This window comes from Natator depressus, chromosome 15 (assembly GCF_965152275.1).
Source record: "Natator depressus isolate rNatDep1 chromosome 15, rNatDep2.hap1, whole genome shotgun sequence".
Lineage (NCBI taxonomy): Eukaryota > Metazoa > Chordata > Testudines > Cheloniidae > Natator > Natator depressus.
In genome coordinates, this window is record NC_134248.1 from 4,086,117 (window position 1) to 4,114,028 (window position 27,912).

At 53.2% G+C, this 27,912-nt stretch overlaps 2 protein-coding genes across 2 annotated transcripts in view; one reads left to right on the top strand and one right to left on the bottom strand.

Moving 5' to 3' along the window:
• Positions 1–12,399, bottom strand: part of POLE (DNA polymerase epsilon, catalytic subunit) — a 36,619-nt gene extending 24,220 nt beyond the window's left edge. The window contains exons 1-18 of the mRNA XM_074972677.1: positions 12,288–12,399; positions 12,043–12,178; positions 11,719–11,799; positions 10,397–10,441; positions 9,234–9,326; positions 8,694–8,848; positions 7,925–8,066; positions 7,460–7,540; positions 7,032–7,139; positions 6,389–6,499; positions 6,059–6,144; positions 5,149–5,268; positions 4,235–4,367; positions 3,435–3,548; positions 2,487–2,699; positions 1,258–1,365; positions 454–582; positions 82–184 (exon numbers count right to left, since the gene is read on the bottom strand). Coding sequence (XP_074828778.1) covers positions 82–184; positions 454–582; positions 1,258–1,365; positions 2,487–2,699; positions 3,435–3,548; positions 4,235–4,367; positions 5,149–5,268; positions 6,059–6,144; positions 6,389–6,499; positions 7,032–7,139; positions 7,460–7,540; positions 7,925–8,066; positions 8,694–8,848; positions 9,234–9,326; positions 10,397–10,441; positions 11,719–11,799; positions 12,043–12,178; positions 12,288–12,352 — 2,023 coding nt within the window. The 5' untranslated portion in view covers positions 12,353–12,399. The remainder of the gene's footprint in view (positions 1–81; positions 185–453; positions 583–1,257; positions 1,366–2,486; positions 2,700–3,434; positions 3,549–4,234; positions 4,368–5,148; positions 5,269–6,058; positions 6,145–6,388; positions 6,500–7,031; positions 7,140–7,459; positions 7,541–7,924; positions 8,067–8,693; positions 8,849–9,233; positions 9,327–10,396; positions 10,442–11,718; positions 11,800–12,042; positions 12,179–12,287) is intronic.
• Positions 12,400–12,634: 235 nt separating this feature from the next.
• On the top strand, positions 12,635–27,140 carry PXMP2 (peroxisomal membrane protein 2). The gene is made up of 5 exons (XM_074972433.1): positions 12,635–12,903; positions 23,246–23,362; positions 23,853–24,015; positions 24,582–24,701; positions 25,166–27,140. The coding sequence occupies exons 1-5, from the start codon at positions 12,791–12,793 to the stop codon at positions 25,235–25,237; spliced, it is 585 nt and encodes a 194-aa protein (XP_074828534.1). The 5' UTR covers positions 12,635–12,790; the 3' UTR covers positions 25,238–27,140.
• Positions 27,141–27,912: the final 772 nt, after the last annotated feature.

Consider the following 27,912-nt stretch of genomic DNA (forward strand, 5'->3'; position numbering starts at 1 on the left):
CTGTTCCTAGGCCAGGCTCCAGGGTCTCCCCGCAGGGTAGCACAACGAAGGAACCTCTGCAAGCAGCAGAGCAACACTCACTAAATTCCCCTCTCCACTGCCAGGTCATCCGGCGCTGGCAATTGGCACCTGGCTTGTTAAAGTCACAGGCAGCGCACGTGGCCTCGTCCACCATCGCTGAGGGCTGGAGAGAGAGAGAGAGAGAGATATATATATCAGAGAACCTGGCTCTAACCCCAGGCCTCTAGCAACTGGGTTCAGAGCTCTGCCTCCTCAGAGGCTTCTCTCCTCTGACCCGCTGGCAGCCATATTTATAGCAGGCCCTGCCAAATGCCCAACTGACAGTACCCAGCCCTGCTTCCGCACTTCCTCCTGAGCAGGGAGTTAGCTGCCCTGTCTTTGAGCCGTGTCCCACTGGGATGCAAACCCAGGAGGAGGCTGCCTGCTACCTACCTGCAGCCTGTTCGTAAGGATGATGTTGGGGTACATGGCCCCCACGTCCAGATGGTAAATGAGGGGACACTCGATCCGGTTAGGAATGTCCTTCAGGGAGTTCAGCTTGACTTTGATTTCATCACACACCTGCGGTGAGGGGAAGAGGCAGAAACAAGACAGGAGTGAATCAGCAACTGAGCAGAGCATGCAGCACGGGCTCCCCTCCACAGGGACAAGTATGTCATTCAACTTTCATAGAATCATAGAGTATCAGGGTTGGAAGGGACCTCAGGAAGTCATCTAGTCCAACCCCCTGCTCAAAGCAGGACCAATCCACAATTTTTGCCCCCGATCCTTAAATGGCCCCCTCAAGGATTGAACTCACAACCCTGGGTTTAGCAGGCGAATGCTCAAACCACTGAGCTAGCCCTCCCCCCATTAAGCTATCCCTCCCCCCACCTTCCTATGACCACAGAGCGCACGAGGACCCGGAGAAAGAGCTAACGGCACACGAAGCTTAGAATGGGCTGCATTCTGATCTTCAGCAGCACTGATTCCCCTTAGCCTCAGTCACAGGAGACAGTTTCTGACGTCAACTATTTAATACAACGGAAATGGGGCCAGGCAGAGGTATGCGGGGGAGGGGGGCCAGGCAGGGAAGAGGTGAACTAAGGGCTGAAAAGTACAATAGCTAAAGCGGTTATATGATAAGCCCATTTCCTGTTTGTGTGTGTCTAGAGAAACACCATGTACTACCTCCTACAGGCCCCAAGCCGTGTCACACCCCCACACAGGCAGGAATCAGGACTAGGTCCAAGCTACCTCCTGGAAGTTGGTGACTTGATCCAGTGGCAAACCTTCCTCCTCCTCAATGGCATGCCGGAGGGTTTTCTCTACACGCTGCAGCAGGAAGTCGAAGGCAACAGGGTTCTGGGGGGACATTAGAATGAGTAATTATGAGGCTGTCTCCAGCTCCTCTCACCCAACCTCCCTCGCTGGCCTGGGGGACGAAAGCAACTACAAACTCCTATTGAGCTGCCCATTCTTCTGTCTGCTTTAGATGGGCCTAGGACAACGGAAGGCATCCATGCAACAAGCCACTCTCCACATTGACCTACAGCTTACTCGAGGATGTGTTTCCCTCCCCATGGTAAGGGCCATACATTTGCCTGTGATGAGGAGAGACAATCCAACCCAGGGTCTAACTGCACTGAAGGAGATGGGGGCACAAGCAGATTGTGAACAGTGTAGGTCACCAGCAGATCCTTGGCAGGCACTGTGCATCCTAGACCCAGATCCAGCCAGAGCCCTCCAGGCAGATGCAGCATTTCCCTACAAGGCTCTACAACTGCCATACGGTCTGCCACAAAGCTGGCATGAAACAGGAGGCTTCTCACAGCCAGAAAGCCATGTTTCCAGGATTATGAGCATACCCACACACCCCAGAGTTTCACCTGGGACAAAGCTGACCTAGTCGTCAGCTCCTAGTACACCCTTGCTGTCCCTAGAACCCAAGGGTCAGCTCTAACAAGGAGGTCCTCTTGTATTCAACCTACGTGCCGCCCTATCTTCTGCAGCAGGAACGATCATTGTTGGGCTGACCTATTCCATAGCACTGGATCCATACACAGCACATTATACAGACCCCCGTCCCCAAGGATCGTACAGTCTAAAAGCCCAACAAACACACAGCGAGCGGCATGCACCCAGGACTGCAGGTGGAAAGGGAGGGTGGGTACAGGGAGTGCTGTGGAAAGCAGCACCCAGTTGAGAGTGGGTGAGAGACAAAGCAAGGAGAGGCATGGCTGAAGCAGGAGGGAGAGCAGGGGGATCCTGACATTCCCTTTGGCTCGGTTGGTTAGTTCCAGCTCCGGAAAGCCCGTCTGAGCCATGTCTGGATTCAGGGGCCCAGAGCCAGAGGATCCCAGCACAACAGAAAACACCAAGGAAAGTAACTACTAATGGCCGGGGGGAGGAGTCTCCAGATGTGCTCTCTACACCCCTCCGCACCCCAGAGATTGGGGGAGGGGCGATCACACCTAGGCTCACACCATTTTAAAGCGGCAGGGGATGTCGCTGCGGAAGACTCCTGACTCTAGCGCCTCCACATGGCCCCCGACGTAGGTCTCCGAGTCTAGCACATGCCCATCCTCTGTGAGCTTGTTGAACTCCTGCTCCTGCTTGTTGGGGAAGATGATGTTGGCGTGATAGGCCTGGACCATGAGCAGCGCCTCGCACAGCGTCCCTGAGCCTTTCCGTAGCACCTGCAGGGAGAGACATAGGGGCACCCAGCGTCAGGACACACAACCAAGACCAAGCCACCCAGGGGAGCCAGCCCTGTCACAGCACCACGTGTCAGTGGGACAAGGTGCTTGGCTTGGCAACTCCCAGCTTGTGGTAACAGTGGGAAGCAGAGAACACCCTGCCCCGGAAGGGGATCCCTTAGGGGACTGTGAACAACACATGGAGTCTTGCAGACTGCACCTATACTAGTAACTGGGAGAAAGCTGTGGCTGTTGCATTAACACTGACACTGCTGCCCTCTGGTAGGTGCCTGAACTTGCCCGTGCCACGTCTCCCAGCCCTCCCATCGCCACCAGTATTAGTGCAACAGGGGGAGACTTCCTCAAAATTGCTAGCACAGACACAGACACAGGCACAGCTCCTGCACGGATCCCTGAGTTGATGTGGCCCAGGAGAGTGCCCTCTACTGGGTAAACGCCCAGAGCCCCGTGTAACACTGGTGGGAGCCCGATCAGCAGACGTCCTGAACACTCAGAACTCCAGCTGAAGTTACTGGGAGCTGCCAGTGCTCAGCACCTCCGAGCACTGCAAGAGCCACAGCCACTATTGACAGACATGGGCGCCCACCAAGTCCACTCTCATGTCTCAGCCCCTTGGCAACAGGGACCCTCTGCCAGCATGGCCGCGTTCCACTGGCACAGAGCACTCCGCTCCTTTGCCCGGCCCAGCAGGGGCTCTGGCTCCTGAGCACTCACCTCGTCGGGCTCCATGGGGATGATGGTGCACAGGGCGAAGATGAACGGGTGCACGTACTTCATGTACATGTAGTAGGTAGCAACAGCGTCGGACACCGAGTAAGTGGCCAGTGTCTGATGGGAAACAGCAAAGAGCTGGATCAGTTCAAGCGAGCTCAGCACAGGAGACTAGCAGAGCGACGCCTGCCCCGTGCCTGTTCCCCGCTGCACATGCTACAGCCTGGGGGGTGTGGGCAGCGGGCAGCCACAGACAGTAAAGGCTGTCTGCGAGCTGTATGCTCAGAGGCCCCTCAGCTCTGAGGGGACGAGGGAAAGGGCCACTTGCCATGTAACTGCCCATATGCCCCATAGTGCTGGGAGTGGGGAGACTGCTTCCTGTCCACACAAATGCTCCATAGCTGATGCCCCGCCCTGTCCATGTGTACACAGAGCCTTCCCCCTGCTTTAGTGGAAGTGAACTTTTGCACCGTCACAGTACTTCTACGGCCCAAGTGCTTCACCTGCGGTAGATGACTGACAGGTCCCCCGTTAGGGAAATCAACATGACAGCACCAGGAGGGATCCCCTCACCCCTGCCCCGGGCGGGCTCAGCTGATTACACGGGAACCCCATCCAAGGCTGCCAGAAATACAGGAGGCCAAAATGACCCTCCAGCTTCCTTCCATGCCCACTGCATTAGCCAAAGGCATTTATCCCCACCCAGAACTAGCCCAAATGATCAGTGATGCGGACCAGTGCCCCAGGCTTCCCGGGGCCTGTCTCCTGACCACTAGGTCCAGAGGCTGCAGAGCGGAGAGTACCTGAGGCTCCTCTGTAGCCATCCGGCACATCTCTTCGGGGTCCAGCTCCACCGGGTCGTAGCCCAGCTTCGCTTTGGCTGCTGCTTTCAGGTTGTGGCTTCCCACGGGGAGGTAACTGTCTCTCTTCACCCACCTGAGGAGAGGAACCAGAGCGCCGGCCTGTGAATGGAAGCCATGAGCCACCCTGCCCCAGGAAACCCTGAACCACATGGGCAGGACCTTTATAACTCAGACAAGTGGGGGGAGGGCCTTCATCCAAGGTACCAGGAGCCAGGCCTAGTGTAGGGAGGGGCTGGGCATCTCTGCCAGTGCCCTCAATTCTGCTCATCTGCATTCTCTGCTACCTCAAACCACCACCCAGCCCCAGCCCACCTCCATTAAATCACTGAGTGCAGGGGACGTGATCCTGGGACTGCCAGCAGGAGGAAGGTGGCTATCCGGACGGCAGATCCCATAGGAACAGGACTGACTAAAACACTCATTCCTGTCACAGTTCCCTGTGGAGGATTTGCCTCGCTGCACAAATGTCCCTCCTCCACCTCTCCTGGGTCCCTGAGCTCAGACTGCAGGCTGAAATGTCATAACCCACCGGCTAGGCAATGAGACCAACTCCTCTGGGACTTGTCTGCTAGTGCTCTGGCTTGGCTGACAACTCCTGAAAAGAAGGCTGCCAGGTCCAGGCCTTAGCTTGCTGCACCACCCAGACCCTAGCATACCCAGCAATGGACATGGAACAGCCAAATAACAGACTGACCCACCAATGCAATGAGGCACTATGCATGAAGCCAGCGAGCAACGTCTCCTGAGGGGCAGCGTGCCAGCCAGTGTCCACGCTTCTCTGGGAACAGGCACTTTACAAAAGTGCTCCGCTACTCAGAGCCATAGGTGCACAGAATGGAGGCAGCGTCTGGTACCTTAGACAGTCCATGTGGATGCACTGGGAGGCTTTGTACTCCCCTTGGCTGTCCTTTTGGAATCCAATCTCTTGGTACATATTCATTCCATGCACTGCTGCTCTGGCTTCCACAAAGGGCCTGGGGAGGAAGGCTGAGATAGTACAGAGGGTTCACAAACACAGGCACCTTCAACCCTCTTCCCCTGGAGGAGTGCTTTCAAACCTGGCTTCTTTTATATATCATGTAAGCCAGAGCTCCTCCCTGCCCCCTTCCCTTTGCGGCTACAGTACAGAGTTTGGACCCTAAGAGTCCCCTTGGCACAGAGTTACACAGAGGATGGGCATGGCTATTCAGTGACATTCTATATCTGGATGCAGGACTCAATGATCAGTCAACCCAGGCTGGCTAGAGCCCCCCAGCTGCTCTCCTCTCCTCTCCCCAGCTCACTCTGCAGTTTTCTTTGTCTCCTCTCTGTTCACTGCCCACCAGTTTTGGGATCAGCAGCATGTAAACATGGTGGTATTTACCCCAGAGACAAGATGTGGCTGTGCAGGTGGCAGAGCAGGGCTTGGAAAGCCAGAAGTGAGTAGATTGGAACATCCAGGGTCACTGCTTCAAAGCTAGGAGCTGCTTCCCCACTGCGAGAGACGCAGCTCTGCACCCCACCTCCCCCACATTGCAGGACTCTGTAGTCTGGGGTCTGAGACCCACGGGCTTTGATCAGTCTCACAGCATGGAGAAAGAGCTCTTAAGAGAGGGTGTTCCAAGACAGAGGGTGGCTGAATACTCAACATGGATCGGAACAGCCTTGCACAGTCACCTTGTGACTCCCTGGAAATGAAGGAGGGACACATGGTCTAGTGCCTGCTCCTGGAACTCCCTGCCCCTGGCATAGGGACTGCCCTATGGTTTCCACTTCCATCCTTACCAGTCAAAGAAGTCCCCATTGTAAGTGACCATGATGGTGGGTTTGGTCTCCTGGACATGCTCAAACCACCTCTGGATTAAATGGGCCTGGATTTAAGAGAAAGGTGAGACGTGGATATAACGTAACCTACCCTCTGCTCTCCTTCTCGCAGGACCTGATCTGTTCTAGCGTGACTAAACATAGGAAACAAAAGCTGTTCATGTGTTGTGACTGGCACTATGATCACATTATAATCCCCAAAGGAAGCAGCCAGCTCTCTGGCCTGCCTAGACCTCAGTGGATGACAGGTAGCAATTTGAATCTCTTGTCTTCCAAACCGAACCTACTCACCTCATCCAGCTCGTTAAAGACACAAAAGGGACCCTCATACTCCGGCTTGGGAGTAAATTCAAAATCTTCAATATCCTCAGAGACAATCTCCCTGTTTGTGATCAGGTAGCCCTAGGAGGCAGCAAAGGAGAAGGGCTAGTGAACGCCTGCACCGCAGGTGCAGTGTACTTGGGGAGAGCTCCACAGAGCCAGCTTGGCCAGTCCTTGGGGCTGAAGATGCTGGTGGTACATTAGCCAGTGCAATCAGATTGTTTTGGCCAGACAAGGACCTGTGCCTGTCACCAGGCTTGACAGGTTGGGAGACCTCAACTCTGGCTCAGTGCTGGGGACTGGGAAGAGACAATGCTGTAGAGTCCTGGATTTTTCCCCACACCCTCCCAGGTATTGCTGCTCATCCAAAGAGGGGGCCCCCAGCCCCAGATGGGAGGAGTGCAAGGTTTTGTAAGAGAAGACTGAAAGGAAAGCCCTTGGGAGCCCTGCAGTCTCTGGTGTAGATATTAGTTTCACTCCCTGAGCCATTCCATAGACACTAAGCAATATGCAATAAGACAAAAAGGAGATAAGTTGGCTGAAGTCACGGGTGGGATCACAGCCTGACTGCTGCTGGAGTGTGTGGAAGCAGCAGCCCTGGCTGGACTGTTACCTGGCCATCAATCATGTAGGAGATCATCATGATCTGGTCTGTCTCTGCATCAGGGAACTTCAGGGGGAGCTTGGTGGTTTCAATGTCAAAGGCTAGCACAACAGGATCCTGAAAAAGACCCAACACATCAAGGTCAGCATGGGAGCCTGGATCCGGACAATGTGATTCCAGGCTAGTGCGAGCAGAGATAATGTTCGAGTGAAGTGAGGCAGAAACACTGCTTGATCACATCACCTCCTAATCAACCCAAGCAGCTACCTTGAGCCCATCCTCTAAGCTTGCACTATGATCCCTTTGAAGGCTGTGGTACAAGACCAGCCACGTTTGGGAAAACCTCACCATTTCACTGATGGAAGCCAACTTCAAGCAGAGAATAACCAGCCACGCAGGAGAGGCACAGACTGCCCCACCCTAATCGGAGCACTCACCGGACGCTCCACCAGGTCATCTCGGCGGGTGATTTCCGGAGGGTACATGCTGCCCCGATAGCGGACATTGTACCAATGAGCCTGTCGCAGCAGGAGAGAATCAGAGGAGCTGCATTAACATGGCGTCTCCCAGTACCATGTGCTGGGTGTTGAACTGACACCTAATACATGCCATATGAAAGAAGGGCAGTACAGGCTAAGCGGCTAGAGCAGGGGGCTGGGTGTTAAGGATCCCAATTCTGTCACTGGATCGAGATGTGGCCTTGGGCAAGCCATTTAGCTGCTGTGCCTCGGTTTCCACAGCTGAAAAACAGGGCTAACAGTAATTGCCGACATCACAGAGACTGAGTCATTGCCATGGAGACCCTTGAATTTCCATCACCTCTGCCCCTCAAGGGCACAGCACTAGAACAAACGTTCTACCCAGTTACAAGTCCCTCCTGGCACACCGGCTTCTTCACTCACCACATGAATCTTCAGGTCGATGGACAGACGAATGTGGTAGGGCACGTCGTACTCCCGCATGTCCACTATGTTGTCCATCTGGTTGACAGACCTCTTCGAGGGCCCCTCATCATCCATGGTCAGGCTGCCACCAATTAGAGCACTGCAAGGTGCAGGGGAGAGGGATGGTTTAAATAATCAGTCTATGCACAGGTCTCAGACTCAGGGGGAATGAAGATAACACACTGCAGCAGCTCTAGTCAGTGTGACATGAACAGGACACTAGGAGGTGCAGCACCAGCAGATGTTAGGGCAGTCACCAGAAGGAACTCTTCCCTATTAATCCAGCAGCCAGCTTCAGAAAAGGAAAAGAACAGTTACTTCCCTTAGGGTTACGGTGGTTCTTTGTGGTATTCTGTCTGTGTGGATCCCACTCAAGGTGCACATGCGCCTCATGTGCAAGAAATTTGCATGTAGGAGGCTCACGCTCACCTTGAGTGGGATCTGCATGGACAAAGGAGAACTGGGACATTTGCTGTGGTCACCAGGGCAAGCATCAGCTTAGGGAGTTCCCTCCCCATCCAGAGCAACTGACATAAGGACCTGTAAACTTAACACCGAGCAAAGGAAACAGAGCTAGAGTTAAACCCTTTCAGTCCTGATTAGAGAAGAGGTAGGTCTGGGTCACATGGGGAACACCTTGCTAAGCACAGTACAAGAACATAAGGGAATCCTGCTGGGCCCTGGGACCAACCCCTCAAGATGTATTGCCAAAGAGGAGAACATCTACCTGGACAGCATGGACGTGTAGGTGTCGCTTGCCTGGTCCCGCTCCCTGTTCTTCTTCACAGCAGGAGAGATTTCCCGCCGCACCTTCACCAGGTCATCCACAGTGTTGAAAGATAGCTTGATGTAGTTCCGCTTCAGGCCCACCAGGTGATTTGGCTACAAAGGGGCAGACCAGCCAATGAGGAAAAGATAGTGAGAATAGTGGGGAGAGACTGTACTAGCGAGAGGCAGTTAAGAAAGGAGATGGACCAAGACAGACAGCAGGAGTTGGGGAGATGGGGTGAGAAGAGACCACAGAACAAGGGGCTGAGGTGTGTGTGGATGGGGAGAAAAGTAGGGGACAGATAAAGTGCCTGTCAAGAGTCAACATTATTTCCCATGATCAATGTCCAGGCCCTGTGCCTGGTATGTGCAGAATACAGGACTGGAATAGAGCATACAGACCTGCCCGCATCCCACTCTCCCCAGACTTGTACACCGCTCCCCCATTAGAGCTGTGCAACCTGCCAGCAACAGGGCAGGGGGCAGAGTAGTTACTCACCAAGTCCAGATCCTCTTTGGGAACCGTTTCCAGCCTTGCGATTTTCCCCTGGTACTTCTTGGAGAGGAAGGAGGACACTTCCCGCTCGCAGCCCTGCACAGAGACTAGAGCTTCAAGAGGGCAGCCAAAGCCCTGCCCATCAAAGCAGAACAGATTTGCAGATACTGTCTTACCTGGGGCTGTGTCCTGGACCTCTAGATGTTCAGGGGCTTTAATAGTGGCCTGACTCGAAACCAATCTCTTCCACCCTGGCAGAAGAGTTTGGTTTTGTTTTTTAAAATGTAAAACCCCAGAACTGTCAGCCAAGCCCACAATTTTGCAGCTAACCAGGTGAGTTCTCCACAGGGGCAGAGTGACAGGACAGTGAACCCTCAGCCATTTACTGGGCCTTGAACAGCAACAGGATTGGTGCAGAAGCCAAAGAGGGCTGCTGATTAGGTGCTGAAGGGCTCGCTGAGCAAGAGTACCAGGTGGCTGGTCCTTTGAGGGGCAGCTCATTCAGAAACACAAGCAACTCTCCCCCGAAACACATCAGAAAGATCATGTACATTTGGTATAGCTGCTTCCCATCTCCTTTCAGCTCGACAGCTCAACTAGCACAGCAACAAGCGCTGAATTCAATATTTTGTCATTTTAATGAATATTAATATTCATTTTAAAACATTTTTTTCAATTTATATTTTCACAGTTGCAGGAAAGTAGGCAAAGGTGACCAGCCAATTATTTCATGACAGGGGATGTTGAAATTCAAGAAGTTTAAGCTTCATAACAGTTAAAACAGAAATTGTCAGCATCCCATGTCAAAATATACAAAGTAAACATCCTTAAATCAAACTCTAATGATTTTTCAAGCAGCAGTTTTCTTATTTGGCCTATCTGTAAATTTCGATTGTTAGCCATGGAAACATTTTTCGTTGGTTTGTGGGTGTTCAGCAAAAATCAGCATTTACCGATAAAAATCTGATCCCTCCAAGCCCAACTATAACCATGGATTTCTTTCTCCCTGGCCAGGACCTCACCCCAAGCTCTCTCAGGCTGTTAATGTGCTGCTGTCCCAGCCCCACACTTGCCTAACTCACATCCCTGATTCATAACCACGTCTGCCTCCACACTCTACCCGAAGCCCTGTTTGCCAGCCCCACAGCCATGGAGTCCATACCCACCTTCCGGGTTGCAATATAGAAGTATGGTTTATAGGGCAGGGCCACCTGGAAAAGAGCAGACACAGTCAGCATGGCACTGGGTAGGTGGGGAGAGGCATGTAGTTCAGCACATTACCCGCTATGTGTTAGTGTGAGAGACACAAACAGACCTGTATATCCCCACTCTGGTCTCTCTTTCTCTTGCACAGACAATAGTCTAACACACACCTTCCCATGTACCGTTCAGCTTGGTCCAGGGGCACACACACACACACCCTCCCCACCCACCTCTGGCTCTCAAGCAGAGTCCAACAGGGGCCCTTCCCACTCCAGCCCGTACAGACAGATTTCCATGGCTGAGTAAATTGCCCACCTTAAAATCTAATCAAGAAGGAATTAAAGCATCTGGACGCCTAGGAAAAGCAGAACTCCTGAGCAAGAACATAGAAGAGACTATAGTAACACCCACCCACGCAGCAGCGAGGTACCACACAATGAGACCAGCACTGACCTCCTGCTACCACAGCGATCACTGGCCATTATGAGCAAACCTTGTGCATATATCCTCACCTGCCTCTGACTGAGGCATGAGATACACAGCAATGCAGGCATATGTTATGCATGGGGCCTAATCCCACCTCCAGCCAACCACCCCTATTTACACCTGGCAGCACAGACGTGAGGCTGGAATGGTGATCAGACTGTTTCCTTAGCTGTATGTGGTGTTGTTGTAGCCATGTTGGCCCCAGGAGGTTAGAAAGACAAGATGGGTGAGGTAATCTTTTGGACAGTTGGTCCAATAAGAGATATTACCTTGCCCAGCTTGTCTTTCTGTTTCCTTAGGTTTCAGAGTAACAGCCGTGTTAGTCTGTATCCGCAGAAAGAAAAGGAGTACTTGTGGCACCTTAGAGACTAACCAATTTATTTGAGCATAAGCTTTCGTGAGCTACAGCTCACTTCACGAAAGCTTATCCTCAAATAAATTGGTTAGCCTCTAAGGTGCCACAAGTACTCCTTTTCTTTTTGTTTCCTTAGTGTTACTCACAATGTCCTTTTAGGGATTAAAGGAGAACCAGTCAACTGAACTGCAAGGCAACCTGCAGGATCTGTACCCCTTAATGCAGCCACCCAACTCCCTTCTGCACCCTCTTTGTCAATGTGACTTCTGCCCAAAGGAGGAGCAGCCCTTTGGTGTTAATCCTCCAGTTTCAGTCAGGAAGTGGTTTCTAGTGTACAGCTCTGCAAAGTCTTCCCCCAAACCATGCAGCCAGACTCCTCTGTGCCCTCCAACGGCAGCTGCTCCCGGTCCTCCGTCCTCTGCACCCAAGGTTAAAGGGACTCACCTTAAACCTGCTCCCATCCTCCTGGATGAAGTAATAATCCACACAGCTCACCAAGCGTTTATCATCGTCCAAGATCTCCGCCTGGGAGAGGGGAAGACAGCACATCACAGCCCCCGCCCTAGGGCACAGAGCCCGAGAACGCCGCAGCCCCCGCCCCGCCCCAGACCCCCCCACGCCCAGCCTGTCCCGCTGTGCACCGCCACCACAGGCGGCCCCCGCTCAGCCCCCCACTTCCGTGCGGCCTCGTGAGCCCCCCGCCAACGGCATCGCCACGCGCAGCCCCACCCCCCGTCCCCCTCGCTCGCCGGGCCCGGCCCCGCCTACCGGGTGCATGTTGATCAGCCAGCCCGTCTTCTCCCCCGGCTCCTTGGCCCGCTCGAACCCGAACTGCGCGTCCATCCGGTCGGTCCGCTGGCTGCGCTCCAGGCGCTTGAGGGCGGAGAGCCCGGAGCCATCGTCCCTGCGGAGAGCAGCGCGTCAGGCCGGGGCTGCCCGGGGGAGCCCCCCATCCCCGCCCATCGCGCGGCCGCCCCGGCCCCGGCCCGGCCCCACCCCCGCGCGCCCCTCACCGCGGGGTGTCGGGGTCCCCGCCCGCGGGCTCGGCGCGGCGCCGCCCGCTGTTCCTCAGCACCATCCCGGCGCCGGCAGCTCCCCGTCCCCGGCCGGCAGTGGAATTTCCCGCGCTGCACCCAGCTCCCGCGAGATGTGCCTGACTCCGCCCCCTGCGCGGGCGCCGGGCCCAGTCTCCGCCTCCGGACGCTAAGCCAATCACAGGGCGCTTCTGGCGCTCGCCCCTCCGAGAGCCAATGGGAGAGAGGCCACCCTCTCCATCGGCCCGCCCAGCCCGAGGCAGGCCCCGCCCTTTAGCCACAACCCCACCTCCAAGCGATACTGACTCTGGGCCAACACGGATAACCCCGCCCCGCGCGGGTCTGGTCCCGCCCCCGAGCTACCTGCCCAGACTCAAGCACTCGGAGCTGCGCCCCTTGGACCCGCCCAGCTGGCCCCTCCCGCCGGCCCGGAGGCGAAGAGCGCACGCGCAGTAGTCAGCCCAGGGTAGTTCGGCCGCGCGATGTGCCCGGCGCTCTCCAAGGCGCTGCCGCCGGGGCCGCTGCCCCGCAGGGTGCTCGCCCGGTACCTGCTGCTGCTGCGGCTCCACCCGCTGCTCACCAAGGCGGCGTCCAGGTGAGCACCGGGCAGAGAGACCGGGACCGCCCCCCACTCGGAGAACCGACCTCCCCCCGGGAGAGACCCCCCCCTTCCGGGAAACCAGCCCCCCCTCCCCAGGACAGACCCCCCCCCCGCCCCAAACCAGGGAACTACTCCACCACCCCCCGGGAGTGACCAGGACCGACCCCCCCCCCACAGCCGGGGAACCGGGACCTACCCCCCCAAAAAAACCAGGGAACTACTACACCACCCCCTGGGAGAGACTGGGACCGACCCCCTCCCCCCCAGTCGGGGAACCAGCCCCCCCCCGGGAGTGACTGGGACCGACCCCCCCACCCACAGCCGGGGAGCCGGGACCGACCCCCCCCAAAAAACCAGGGAACTACTACACCACTCCCTAGGAGTGACCAGGACCGACCCCACCCCACCCCCCCGCAGCCAGGGAACCAGCCCCTCCCCTGCGGGATACCGGGACCGACCTCCTTCCCTGCAGCCGGGGAGCCAGCCCCCCCCCACCGCCACTGGGAGAGACTGGGACCAACCCCCCCTGCTTTGCTGGGGTTTGCGCAGTTGCCCTTAGCTGGGCCCAGCTTGCATCTCCCTGGACGTGGCTGGCCTGGCGTACCCAAGGGCAGAGTCCTGGTTAACATGGTGCCAGCTAACACTGTGCTCCTCGCCTGCCCCATGTAGACAGAGCGCCAGGTGTCTGGCAGGGCTGTTCCCAGGGCAGAGGCCCAGCTGCTGTGGGATTGCAGGATGCTTGGCCCTCGCCCCCTTGCTCTCCGGTCTGAGTGCACTCCATGGGGCTGGCACACCACTTGTCAGCCTGTTCTTGTGCCTGCTAGCGAGGTGCAGCAGCAGTCCTCTCACCCATGTGGCTATAACAGGCAGTGAGGGGAAAGCGGGGCTGTATGTGTGTATGGGCTGCGGGGGATGTTACCTCTGGGCCGCTTTCTGAGCCAGCTGCATTCAGCAGACCTACAAGATGTCACAGTGGGCGGAGTTCAGCAGCCTGTGAGCAGTGATTTTGGGGGGGGTCTCTCCTGCTCACTCACTGAAGACATCGGCACAGCCTGCAGTGGTTGCTCTTCTCAGCAGAGGCACCACGGACTCACTGGGTCACCGACACTGAGCTCCCCTCTAAACCAGACAGGTCCCTGCAGGGCAGGGACGAGATGTGTTGCTGGAATGGGAGAAACTTACCCTGCCCGGGCTGTACCTGCTCTGTCAATAATGGAGGGCAGAGGACTGTTTGTACAGCACCTAGTGCAGTGGGGCCCTGCTCCTATGATTGGGGTCCCTAGGTGCTACCACAGTCTAGATCAGGGGTCGGCAACCTTTCAGAAGTGGTGTGCCGAGCCGAGTCTTCATTTATTCACTCTGATTTAAGGTTTCGCGTGCCACTAATACATTTTGACTTTTTTTAGAAGGTCTCTCTCTATAAGTCTATATATTATATAACTAAACTATTGTTGTATGTAAAGTAAACAAGGTTTTCAAAATGTTTAAGAAGCTTCATTTAAAATTAAATTAAAATGCTGATCTTAGGCTGCCGGCCCGCTCAGCCTGCTGCCAGCCTGCGGTTCGGTTCACCTAGGCCAGCAGCAGGCTGAGCGGGGCCTGCGGCTGGAACCCCGGCTGGCAAGGGGCCGGCAGTGAGAACCCCAGACCGGCAGCGGGCTGAGCGGAGCCGGTGGCCGGGCCCCCAGACCAGCAGTGGGATGAGTGGCTCAGCCCGCTGCTGGTCTGGGGTTCCATCCTCTGGCTCCTGCCAGACAGGGTCCCGGCTGCTGGCCCCACTCAGCCTGCTGCTGGTCTGGGATCCCGGCCCTGCCCACGTAGAGTGGGCACCTACCTTCTCCCTGGTTCTAGCCCATTCTCTTCCTTTCTCTGCATTGAGCTGAGGGTGGGAGAGCACAGGGCTGGGGGTGAAGGAGCGGGTTGGGGGTTGGGGTGTAGGGTCTGGCTAGGAGCTAGAATGAGGGGGAGCTCAGGGTTGGGGTGTGGCATGCTTACCTGGGTAGCTCCCATTTGGTGCGAGGGGTGCAGGTGGGAATGTGGGGGGGGGGCAGGAGCTCCCGTTTGGTGCTCAGGGTGGGGGTAGGAATGTGGGGGGGTGAAAGTCATGGCATGGGGTGCGTGGGGGGTGTTGGAATCAGGGCTGGGGTCATGGGGGGGTACAGGGGTCAGGGCAGAGGGCTGGGAGTGTGTGTGGGGGGGTGCAGGGATCAGGGCTGGGGTGTGTACGGGTCAGGACAGAGGGCTGGGGGTGTGGGCTAGGGTCGTGGGGCTGCTCCCAGCCCCCTGCCCAGAGTGGCTCACGGCAGGGGGCTGGAGGGGATATGCCCTGATTCCACCCCCCATCCCCTCCTCTTCTCCCCGGAGCCGCGAGCGCTGCGGCTCTGCTTCTCCCGCTCCCTCTGCTTCTCCCACTCCCTCACAAGGGCCATCAGCTGATCGGTGGCAGGGAGGGAGAGGAGGAGGGGCAGGAACCCAGCAAGCTGGGGGAAGAGGCGGGGGAGGGGAGAGCTTGTCTGCCCTGCAGCAACAGCCGGCAGGACCAAGCTTCTTCACCCTGCCCCCACTGGGGGTGGTGGGCAGGAATTTTAATGGCATGCTGCTGCCTGCCTGGGTCCCGGCCGACAGCCCCACTCAGCCCGCTGCTGGCCTGGGTTCGGCAGCGGGCTGAGTGGGGCCGGCGGCTGGGACCTGGCAGGCAGCAGCATGCCATTAAAAATCGGCTTGCGTGCTGTCTTTGGCACGCGTGCCATAGGTTACCGACCCCTGGTCTAGAGAATAACACCAGTGTCCAGAGCAGTCAGGTTGGCAGCTCTTGCCAGCACTCCATGCACCAACTTAACCCTTCAGCTTCATAGAATCTCAGGGTTGGAGGGGACCTCAGGAGGTCATCTAGTCCAACCCCCTGCTCAAAGCAGGACCAATCCCCAACTAAATCATCCCAGCCAGGGCTTTGTCAAGCCTGACCTTAAAAACTTCTAAGGAAGGAGATTCCACCACCTCCCTAGGTAACGCATTCCAGTGTTTCACCACCCTCCTAGAGAAAAAGTTTTCCCTAATATCCAACCTAAACCTCCCCCACTGCAACTTGAGACCATTACTCCTTGTCCTGTCATCTTCTACCACTGAGAACAGTCTAGATCCATCCTCCTTGGAACCCCCTTTCAGGTAGCTGAAAGCAGCTATCAAATCCCCCCTCTTTCTTCTCTTCCGCAGACTAAACAATCCCAGTTCCCTCAGCCTGTCCTCATAAGTCATGTGTTCCAGTCCCCTAATAATTTTTGTTGCCCTCCGCTGGACGTTTTCCAATTTTTCTACATCCTTCTTGTAGTGTGGGGCCCAAAACTGGACACAGTACTCCAGATGAGGCCTCACCAATGTCGAATAGAGGGGAACGTCCCTCGATCTGCTGGCAATGCCCCTACTTATACATCCCAAAATGCCATTGGCCTTCTTGGCAACAAGGGCACACTGTTGACTCATATCCAGCTTCTCGTCCACTGTAACCCCTAGGTCCTTTTCTGCAGAACTGCTGCCGAGCCATTCTGTCCCTAGTCTGTAGCGGTGCATAGGATTCTTCCGTCCTAAGTGCAGGACCCTACACTTATCCTTGTTGAACCTCATCATATTTCTTTTGGCCCAATCCTCCAATTTGTCTAGGTCCCTCTGTATCCTATCCCTACCTGCCACCGTATCTACCACTCCTCCTAGTTTAGTATCATCCGCAAATTTGCTGAGAGTGCAATCTACACCATCCTCCAGATCATTTATGAAGATATTGAACAAAACCAGCCCCAGGACCGACCCTTGGGGCACTCCACTTGATACCGGCTGCTAACTAGACATGGAGCCATTGATCACTACCCGTTGAGCCCGACAATCTAGCCAACTTTCTATCCACCGTATAGTCCGTTCATCCAGCCCATACTACTTTAACTTGCTGGCAAGAATACTGTGGGAGACCGTATCAAAAGCTTTGCTAAAGTCAAGGAACAACACATCCACTGCTTTCCCCTCATCCACAGAGCCAGTTATCTCGTCATAGAAGGCAATTAGATTAGTCAAGCATGACTTGCCCTTGGTGAATCCATGCTCACTGTTCCTGATCACTTTCCTCTCCTCTAAGTGCTTCAGAATTGATTCCTTGAGGACCTGCTCCATGATTTTTCCAGGGACTGAGGTGAGGCTGACTGGCCTGTAGTTCCCAGGATCATCCTTCTTCCCTTTTTTAAAGATGGGCACTACATTAGCCTTTTTCCAGTTGTCCGGGACCTCCCCGATCGCCATGAGTTTTCAAAGATAATGGCCAATGGCTCTGCAATCACATCCGCCAACTCCTTTAGCACTCTCGGATGCAGCGCATCCGGCCCCATGGACTTGTGCTCGTCCAGCTTTTCTAAATAGTCCCGAACCACTTCTTTCTCCACAGAGGGCTGGTCACCTCCTCCCCATGCTGTGCTGTCCAGGGCAGTAGTCTGGGAGCTGACCTTGTTCGTGAAGACAGAGGCAAAAAAAGCATTGAGTACATTAGATTTTTCCACATCCTCTGTCACTAGGTTGCCTCCCTCATTCAGTAAGGGGCCCACACTTCCCTTGACTGACTTCTTGTTGCCAACATACCTGAAGAAACCCTTCTTGTTACTCTTAACATCTCTTGCTAGCTGCAACTCCAGGTGTGATTTGGCCTTCCTGATTTCACTCCTGCATCCCCGAGCAATATTTTTATACTCTTCCCTGGTCATTTTCCAATCTTCCACTTCTTGTAAGCTTCTTTTTTGTGTTTAAGATCAGCAAGGATTTCACTGTTAAGCCAAGCTGGTCGCCTGCCATATTTACTATTCTTTCTACACATCGGGATGGTTTGTCCCTGTAACCTCAATAAGGATTCTTTAAAATACAGCCAGCTCTCCTGGACTCCTTGCCCCCTCATGTTGTTCTCCCAAGGGATCCTGCCCATCAGTTCCCTGAGGGAGTCAAAGTCTGCTTATCTGAAGTCCAGGGTCCGTATTCTGCTGCTCTCCTTTCTTCCCTGTCTCAGGATCCTGAACTCGACCATCTCATGGTCAGTGCCTCCCAGGTTCCCATCCACTTTTGCTTCCCCTACTAAGTCTTCCCGGTTTGTGAGAAGCAGGTCAAGAAGAGCTCTGCCCCTAGTTGGTTCCTCCAGCACTTGCACCAGGAAATTGTCCCCTACACTTTCCAAAAACTTCCTGGATTGTCTGTGCACCGCTGTCTTGCTCTCCCAGCAGATATCAGGGTGATTGAAGTCTCCCATGAGAACCAGGGCCTGCGATCTACTATCTTCCATGAGTTGCCGGAAGAAAGCCTCGTCCACCTCATCCCCCTGGTCCGGTGGTCTATAGCAGACTCCCACCACGACATCACCCTTGTTGCTCACACTTCTAAACTTAATCCAGAGACACTCAGGTTTTTCTGCAGTTTCATACTTGAGCTCTGAGCAGTCATACTGCTACCTTACATATAGTGCAACTCCCCCACCTTTTCTGCCCTGCCTGTCCTTCCTGAACAGTTTCTATCCATCCATGACAGTGCTCCAGTCATGTGAGTTATCCCACCAAGTCTCTGTTATTCCAATCACATCATAATTCCTTGACTGTGCCAGGACTTCCAGTTCTCCCTGCTTGTTTCCCAGGCTTCTTGCATTTGTGTATAGGCACTGGAGAACTCGCTGATCATCCCTCTTTCTCAGTATGAGGCAGGAGCCCTCCCCTCTCGCGCGCTCCTGCTCGTGCTTCCTCCCGGTATCCCACGTCCCCACTTACCTCAGGGCTTTAGTCTCCTTCCCCCGGTGAACCTAGTTTTAAAGCCCTCCTCACTAGGTTAGCCAGCCTGCTTGTGAAGATGCTCTTCCCTCTCTTCGTTAGGTGGAGCCCATCTCTGCCTAGCATTCCTCCTTCTTGGAACACCATCCCATTGTCAAAGAATCCAAAGCCTTCTCTCTGACACCACCTGCGTAGCCATTCGTTGACTTCCATGATTCAACGGTCTCTACCCAGGCCTTTTCCTTCCACGGGGAGGATGGACGAGAACACCACTTGCGTCTCAAACTCCTTTATCCTTCTTCCCAGAGCCACGTAGTCTGCAGTGATCCGCTCAAGGTCATTCTTGGCAGTATCATTGGTGCCCACGTGGAGAAGCAGAAAGGGGTAGCGATCCGAGGGCTTGATGAGTCTCGACAGTCTCTCCGTCACATCGTGAATCCTAGCTCCTGGCAAGCAGCAGACTTCTCGGTTTTCCCGGTCGGGGCGGCAGATAGATGACTCAGTCTCCCTGAGGAGAGAGTCCCCGGCCACCACCACCTGCCTCTTTCTCTTGGGAGCGGTGGTTGTGGAACCCCCAACCTTAAGACAGTGCATCTCATGCCTTCCAATCGGCGGAGTCTCCTTCTGTTCCCTTCCCTCAGATGTATCATCTAGTCCATTCTCCGCATTAGTACCTGAACATGAAAGAGAACATGAAAATGGTTGCTTACCTGTATCTGCATTGCTGGTACATGGACGCTCCCCTTTCTTCTTCTGGAGGTCACATGCTGCCAAATTTCTTCGCCATCCTCCTGTCCCCGCAGTGCAGCCTGCTCTGAATCTTCAGAACATTGTGCCCGTAGAAGCATATCCTGATGTCTGTCCAGGAAATCTTCAGTTTCTCTTATGCAACGCAGGGTCGATACCTGTTGCTCCAGACCTTGAACCTTCTCTTCCAATATGGAGACCAGCTTGCACTTTGTACAGACAAAGTCGTTTCTGTCCTGTGGAAGAAAGACAAACATGGCACATCCAGTGCAGGTCACAACAGCTGAACACTCCCCATCCATATTGACTTCCTTCTACGAGCTTCCTTAGGAGTTGTAGTAACTACTCAGAGAAGCCGGCAAGATGTAAGCCTCAGTGGGCTCTCCCCAGGCGAACTCCCTCTGTTAGGCTCTCTGCTGTTCGCTGCTCAGCTGGTTCGCAGCTGACTGGCTTTTTATAACAGTCTGGCCCACTCAAGGCTCACCTGGAACAAAGCACTCCCAATTCACACTTTTTAAATAACCAGTCAAGCACACGGTCAAACTGTCCCCACAACAGACACTCAGATACTCACCAACACAGCCTCCTTTATGCTTCCCCCAGAACAAGAGGAATCTGATTGCCTGGCCAAAGTTCAGACTGGATCCAACCTAATGCCCTGGTCAGAGATCTTAAGGCATTTTCTCTGCTATTGATTTAACCAAGCCTTCAGGAGCTTGTCAGCAGGGCCATGGCTGTTAGGCCCGGAGGTGCTGCTGTCCACAGAGCCTCCTCCCAGCACATGCTGAAGGGGGAAGTGAAGGGGTCTTGCTCCCATGCAGTACAAAGAGGACTTGCAGGCTCTGGGGATGCACTCTGAAGCTGTGCTACAGACGTATCTGGGTTTGAATGGTGGAGGTGGGATAACTCCTTGCCCAGGTTTCTGAGCTGGAAACGGAGATGTTGTATACTGCGAGAGATAGTGCTGGCGAGAAGCAGATCTGTGTTGAGCAAGTGATAGTGTGGGGCTGGCAAACCAAGCACCCACACGTTCAGGTGAGGACATGCCCCAGCTTGTGATTTGCAGCTGATGGGAGCCGAGGAACTAAGAGTCAGGACTCCTGGGTTCCATTGCTGACTCTTGTGACAAGTTGCTTCATCTCTGTTTCTCCCAGCTCTAAAATGGGGACACTATTGCCTTGCCTCGCAGGAAGGTTGGGAGCCTTAGGGCAGGTCTACACTACTGCTTAAGTCAATCTAACTTACATCCCTCAGGGGTGTGAAAAAGCTCGCCCCCCCTCCCTCCCCCCCCGACCGACACAAGTTTTGCACTGTCCACATGGTGAGAGCCACTCTCCCATTGACATAGCTTACGCTTCTCGCCGAGGTGGAGTAATGCCGACGGGAGAGCGCTTTCCCATAGCGCGTCTTCACCAGACTCTGCAGCGGTGCTGATGTAGCACTGTAATGTAGACTTGCCCTTAGTGTTTGTAAAGCACTTGGAGATTCCTGACTGAAGGTGTGGTGAAGAGTGAAGTACTCAGTGTTTGCCCCGTGGCCATCTGATACGCTGAAGAGTAAATGGAACCCAGCCCAATGTGAATAACTGGGCTAACCTCAGAGCATTCTCTTGCTTTTTCTTCTCTTGCTGTTCCCCTCTTTAAACCCTCCCCTCCTGTTTTCCCCATCGCCTTCTCCCTTTCACCATCTCCATTGCCATCGGCGCAATTTCCCACCACATGGCCTCTGATTGGGTGGGCCAAAGGAGAAGAGGTGTGGCCTAGTGGTTAGGGTGCTGGCCTAGAACTTGGGGGACCTGGGTTCAAGTCTATCTCCGCCAGAGACTGCCCTGTGTAACTTTGGGCAAGTCACTTTAGTCTCTGTGCCTCAGTTCCCATCTGTACAATGGGGATAAATGGCACCTCCTCATGTCACCAGGGCTTGTGAGGATAAACATTAAAGATTGTGAGGTGCTCAGCTGCTACAGTGATGTGTGCCATGGGCGTACGATGGAGAGACAGACAAGCTGCTCCTTCTCACCAGCTACTGCCTATTCTTTCCATGGGCCTTGGCCTTCCTTCCCCTCCCTGAGGCACTAACCAGCCAGAAGGGAGGGGAAGTTAGGGCTATGCATTTGGGATCAGGGAGAAGAATTTCAACGTCCATTTCTGGCAGAGACCGAAACGTTGGTACAACAGGGATAATAGTGCCTGTTCTTGTAACGCTCTTTGAGATCCACTGGTGAGCCACGCTACCCAAGTGCGGAGTATAATCGGTGTCTTGGAGACTGTCAGTCACCTGGGACCATTGATAGGTATAGATGTGTTGTGTTGCTCTCCGCTGGCCCAGCACGCTCCCCCAGGCTGAGAGAGCCGGGCTCTTTCCTTCCCACGCACCCTCCCCAGTAAAAAAGGGCTGGGGCTTGTGATTCCATTGCCCCGGTGAGGTTGCGTAGGTGTATGCAAATGGAATTTAGGGCTGATCAGATGCTCGTTGCGATCAATGCGGAAGGCTGCCACAGGTGTCAGTGAAAGCAGGATTTGGCCCACAGCAAACTATTCTCTTGCCCACGCACAAGCAGGAGCCTTTAGCTCGCGCTCTCTCTCTCTCTCTCAGCTGTGTTGGCTTTTCAGGGCAGCGCAAATTTCCTGTCCCCCCAAGCCTGCAGCTCTGACTGGCACACACCGGGAGCAGATCTCATGGGGCTATTTTCAAAGCAGAGCTGCAATTTAAAGGACACTTTCAAGTGAATGGACCCTGCAGACAGCATGGCTGTCAGCTTGGCAGCTGGCAGAAGAGCGGCCAGTTTACAGGGGTGTTTAAGACCCTGCTGAATGGATGGGGTTGCAGTTCACAGATCTGGTCTGCCACAGAAGCAGGACTCAAAAGAGGGAGGGCCTGGGCAAGGTGGTGGAATTCTGCTGGTACCTCATTTGCCACCTCCTTCCTCCTATAATTCTTCTCCTTTGCGGGGTGGTTGCTGCCCTACTCTTCTCTTTCCCTGGTAGCTCACATCGAGCGCCAAGGCACATCTAGGAGTGAGAGGATGAAACTGAGAAGGAAAACATGGCTTAAAGATCAGGAAGAGAAGAGCTGCCTGATGGTGAGCTGTATCTGGCTCTGGAATTTTCTCACCAAGGTAGAGGGTGAAGGCCCCATCACTGGGGATATTTTAAATGAGGCTGGCTGAAGCAGAGGAGAGCTGTAGGAAATGGGGAACCTGACCGAATCTCTGATTTCCATTGCACTGCATATGTGAACTACCCAGATACTGTTGCTGTTGGTCTGTAGTAAAATAGTTACCAACACTGCCATTTGTTTTTATCATTAGTCTTCAGAGTCAACACATCACTGAGATAAATAGGAGCAGGTCGCACAGGCACTTTGCTGAGTCTGAAAGGCTGCACCATGTGGGGGGGGAAGAGGGGAGGGGTCACGTTTGGGCATGTTTGCCACACAGCCGTAAGGGTCAGAAGCTTTAAATTTGAAAAACAACAAAAACCATTCTCTTCTGTTGAAAGTGGTGGGCCCCATAGTGGGCTGCTGGGAGCATTTCGCTGGTCACGGGCTGCGAGCCAGTGCTACTAAATCTAGATGAAAGATGTAGAATCCGTGCCGCCCCCCATGTTGGCTGGGTTTCATTGCGAGCATGCACGAAGTGTGAAGCCTCAGAGCTTGCTGTGCCTATTAGTGAGCGCTCCCACCCTGATCTGACTGGTCCTGGAGCTACTGCACTCTTCTCCAGTGGCTATGCTCAGAGCTCAGGTTCCCTCTTGGACTCTGGGTTATTTGGCTGGCTTCTGATCTCATCCCCTTCCCTCTGCCTGCAGTGCTGTTTTGTCAGCGCTTGGGAGCCTCCTGTCCCAGTTCATTGAGAGGAGCCGAAAAAAGCCAGGGTCATCCAAAAGCCTGGACCTGAGCGGGCCCTTGAGATTCGCCATCTATGGGTAAGTCACAGGTGCTAGTTACATTGCTTAGTGCACCTCTGGAACGTGCTCCAGTACCATGGTGATGGGCGTGAACTTGTCCAGAGAGGATGTTGAGTTGGTGGGCTCTCCTCCTGGAGGGGTGTGAGAAGCAGGATACGCTGCTTTGCAAAGTGCTTCCCCCCTCACTGTTATGGCACCATTAACATCTCTCTCTGGAGCAAGAGAAAGGATGGTCTGGTTAGAGCAGTAGCACTGTACTTCCCCCCCACAGACTTCCTTTGTGACCTTGGGCAAGTCACTTGTCTCTCGGGACCTCAGTTCCCATCTGTACAATGGGGATAAGAGCCCTGCACACAGGGGTGTTGTGAGGATAAACACATTCAAGATCGTGAGGTGCTCAGATACTGTGGTAATGGGGCCAGCTAAGAACCTAAGCTGGGGCTGGATGGAAGCCTGGGGAAGGCTGGAGGACAGTGATGAAGCACAGTCATGCCCTCTGGTTTGTCAGGTTCCTGTTCACAGGGCCACTCAGTCACTATTTCTACCTGTACCTGGAGCAGCTGATCCCATCGAATGTCCCTTTTGCCATGGTCAAGAGGCTTCTGCTGGACCGTCTGGTTGTTGCTCCACCCTTCCTCCTGCTCTTCTTCTTCGTCATGAACCTGTTGGAGGTAGGTGCCTATCTCCAGTGTGTGCTGAAGTCAGGCTGTAGGGTTTGGTGTGTGGTTCTGGATACTGCTACAGATAGCTAAGATAGACGTAGCTATGTGTTTATGTGCCTGGACGGAATCTAGCTCCTGGTCACCGATGATCTAGGACAGGCCCTGTTGGTCAGAGCAGGGGATCTTCTTACTTTGCTGCTGTCTTCCTGTGAGCTCTGAAGTAGCTCACTCAGCTGCTTTGAGCCTTGGCTTGCCCTGCTACACAGCGGTGATGCTCATGTTAAACCCCAGGCTGATGTTAGTGATCTCCTGAGCGTGCTGCATGGCCAGTTGCTCTGTTCCCCTCTGCTGGAATGGCCAGCTTTGGCTAGTGTGATGCACCTCTGGCACATCGTGTGCACCTGGGTCTCACAGGTGGTGAGTACTTCTCTCTGGCTGCGCTCTGTTAGGATCTGTGTCTTTGTAACCCCTTTGCTCACATGGCTTAGGGCTCTGTAAGGGTGAGAGTCGGGGCCTCTTCCTCTGGAGTTTAGGCCTGGCCTCCCTGGCCATCACCGGTGTTCCTTGCCTTCCAGGGGAAGGATCTGTCTGCGTTTGCTGAGAAGATAAAGAGTGGTTACTGGGTAGCACTCAAAATGAACTGGAAAGTGTGGACCCCAGTCCAGTTCATTAATGTCAATTACGTCCCTATGCAGGTAAGTCTCTGCCTGCTCACATGATGTCCTTGCCTGGGAATTCTGACCACTTTTGCAGCCCTACATCCAGGTTTATAGCGTGGGCTTTTTTCCCCACTAGTATAATGTCCAGGGTCCCCTTATCAATCACCCTAAGTTCCCCTTCCTTTAATATTTCTGTCCTCCACGCTAGCAACCCCCTCAATTGCTCTTGTGCTTAAGATTTTGGCCTGAATCTGTTACTGCTCCTCAGCTAGTTGCAGAGTTGAGGGCCCCATTGCCCACAATCAGTTGTTCAGGTGTGAAGGACTGCACAAATCCAGACAGATGCTGACACTTTTGTCAGTAAGACACGGGCACTCACATCTGTATCCAAAGGGGGTGTCGCGTCCCAGTGCAGTAAGTGACCCAGTTCTGTCCCAGGAACTGCAGTTAGGGGACTGTCAGCCCCAGGCCGGTCTGTATCTTGACACTTCTCTCCACAGTTTCGGGTGTTGTTTGGAAACCTCGTTTCTCTCTTCTGGTTTGCCTACCTGGCCTCCATCAAGAAGCGATAGCATCACAGCTGTAATTTTGGGCTGGCCTGCATCGCCTGTTGAGGCGATTGCCGTTGGTGCTCTGAAAGTCCGCAGCCCCCGCTTCGATCTGGGAGCATCTGCAAGAACTGACACCACTGCAAATCCTCTGGGATTCAACACTGTGCATGCTGCCCTACTGCCGACAGTGCCTGCTACAATGAGTAAGGTGCCTATCCCTGACCAGGAGCCCTGGGCACTCTAATACAAATAATACTTTGATTCTTTTCTGACTAAGACCTTGAATTAACTGCTTTCTAATGGTACTTAACAATAACCACAAAATCAACTGGTAGGGTAAGAAACCAGCACAAAGTGTTCTGGGTCTTTTACTCTTCATTTTTGAGTATAATAAAATTGCTGTTTCACTCCTTTCTTGTGAAGTTTTATCTTTACTCTGGTGATTTACTGGTTATGTTGGAGATCTGTGACAGATCCATGCAGAAGTGGACAGTCTTCTTAGTTGCAGGAAGGAATAAGATAAATCTCATATGCAATAGAGAGACAAAGGAAAATACAGGTCCCCTACGTAGCGGGAAGGAGAGCTAATAACTGACGACATCAAAAAGGCTGATGTGCTTAATGCTTATTTTGCTTCAGTCTTGACTGAAAAGGTTAATGGTGACCAGCTACTCAATACATTAATATTAGCAACAAGGAGGAAGGAATGCAAGCCAAAATACGGAAAGACCAGGTTAAAGCATATTTAAGTAAGTTGAATGTGTTCAAGTTGGCAGAGCCTGATGAAATTCATCCTAGGGTATTTAAGGAATTAACTGCAGAAATCTCAGAACTATTAGCAATTATCTTCAAGAACTCCTGGAGGATGGGTAAGATGCCAGAGGACTGGAGAAGGGCCAACGCAGTACCTATCTTTAAAAGGGAACAGAGGACCTGGGGAGTTATAGACCTGTCAGCCTAACTTCAATAGCTGCAAAGATACGGGGACAAATTATTTAACTGTCAATTTGCAAGTGGTCCCACATGACATTCTCATAAGCAAACTAGGGAAACGTGGTCTAGATGAAATTAGTAAAGGTGGATGCACAACTGGTTGAAAGACCATACTCCGAGTAGTTATCAATGGCTTGCTGTCAAACTGGGAGGGTGTATCTAGTGGGATCCCACAGGAGTCAATCCTGGGTCTGCTACTAGTCAATATTTTTGATAATAGAGTGAAGAATGTTTGCAAAATTTGGAGATGACACCAAGCAGGGAGGGGTTGAAAGCGCTTCCAGGACAGGATTTAGTGACCTTGAAAAATTAGGGAATTTATCTGCAATCAGCAAGATGCAATTCAGTAAAGATAAGTGCAAAGTATAACACGTGGGAAGGAAAAAAAAAAAAAATCAAATACACAACTACCGAATGGGGAATAAATGGCAAGGTGGTAGCACTGCTGAAAAGGGTCTGGGAGTTAGAGGGGATCACAGATTGAATGAGTCGTCAATGTGATGCAGTTGTGAAAAAGGCTAATAGTCTCTAGTGTGCTAACATGAGAGTCATATGAAAGACATGGGAGGTAATTGTCCCGTTCTACTCAGCACTGGTGAGGCCTCCGCGGAAGTACTGTGTCCAGTTCTTGGCACCACACTTTAGGAAAGATGTGAACAAATTGGATAGAGTCCAGAGGAGAGCAACAAAAAATGGTCAAAAGTTTAGAAAACCTTCCCTATGAGGAAAGGTTAAGACTGGGCATGTTTAGTCTTGAGAAAAGAAGACTGAGGAGGGACCTGATACCAGTCCTCAAAGATGTTAAAGGCTGTTATAAAGACGACTGTGGTCATAAGAATGGCCATACATGGTCAGACCAATGGTTCGTCTAGCCCAGTATTCGGTCTTCTGACCATGGCAGTGCCAGATGCTTCTGAGGGAGTGAACAGAACAGGGGAATTTATCAAGTGATCCACCCAGTCAGCCAGGGCCAGCTGCTGGCATTTGGAGGTTTAGGGACACCCAGAGCATGGCATTGCATCCCTGAATATCTTGGCTAATAGTCATTGATGGACCTATCCTCCATGAGCTTATCTAGTTCTTTTTTGAACCCAGTTATGTTTTTGGCCTTGACAACATCCCCTGACAAGTACCAGAGGTTGACTGTGTGTTGTATTAACTACATTCTTGTTTGTTTTAAACCTGCTGCTTATTAATTTCATTAGGTGACTCCTTGTTCTTGTGTTAAGTGAAGAGGTAAATAACACTTCCCTGTTCACTTTCTCCACACCAGTCATTATTCTATAGATTATTATACCTCCCCTCAGTCATCTCTTTTCCAAGTGGAACAGTCCCAGCCTTCTTAATCTCTCCTCATATGGAAGCTGTTTCATATCCCCAATCATTTTTGTTGCCTTTCTTGGTATGTTTTCCAAGTCTAATGTCTTTTTTTGAGATGGGACAATCATAACTGTATGCAGTATTCAAGGTGTGGATGTACAATGGATCGATTGTTCTCCATGTCCACTGAAGGCACGACTAGAAGCAATGGGCTTAATCTCCAGGAAGGAAGATTTAGGATAGATATTAGGAAAAACTTGCTATCTCTATGGGTAGTTAAGTACTGGAATAGGCTTCAGAGGGAAGGTGTGGGATTCCTGTCCTTAGAGGTTTTAAGAACAGGTTGGACAAACACCTGCCAGGGATGGTCTGGGTTGACTTGG

Excerpts from the sequence above, each read along its gene's own strand:
- PXMP2 (XM_074972433.1), top strand. The coding sequence starts at position 12,791 with ATGTGCCCGGCGCTCTCCAAGGCGCTGCCGCCGGGGCCGCTGCCCCGC. Across the intron at positions 12,904-23,245 it reads CTCACCAAGGCGGCGTCCAG|TGCTGTTTTGTCAGCGCTTG; the intron begins GTGAGCACCGGG and ends CTCTGCCTGCAG. Across the intron at positions 24,016-24,581 it reads TCGTCATGAACCTGTTGGAG|GGGAAGGATCTGTCTGCGTT; the intron begins GTAGGTGCCTAT and ends CTTGCCTTCCAG.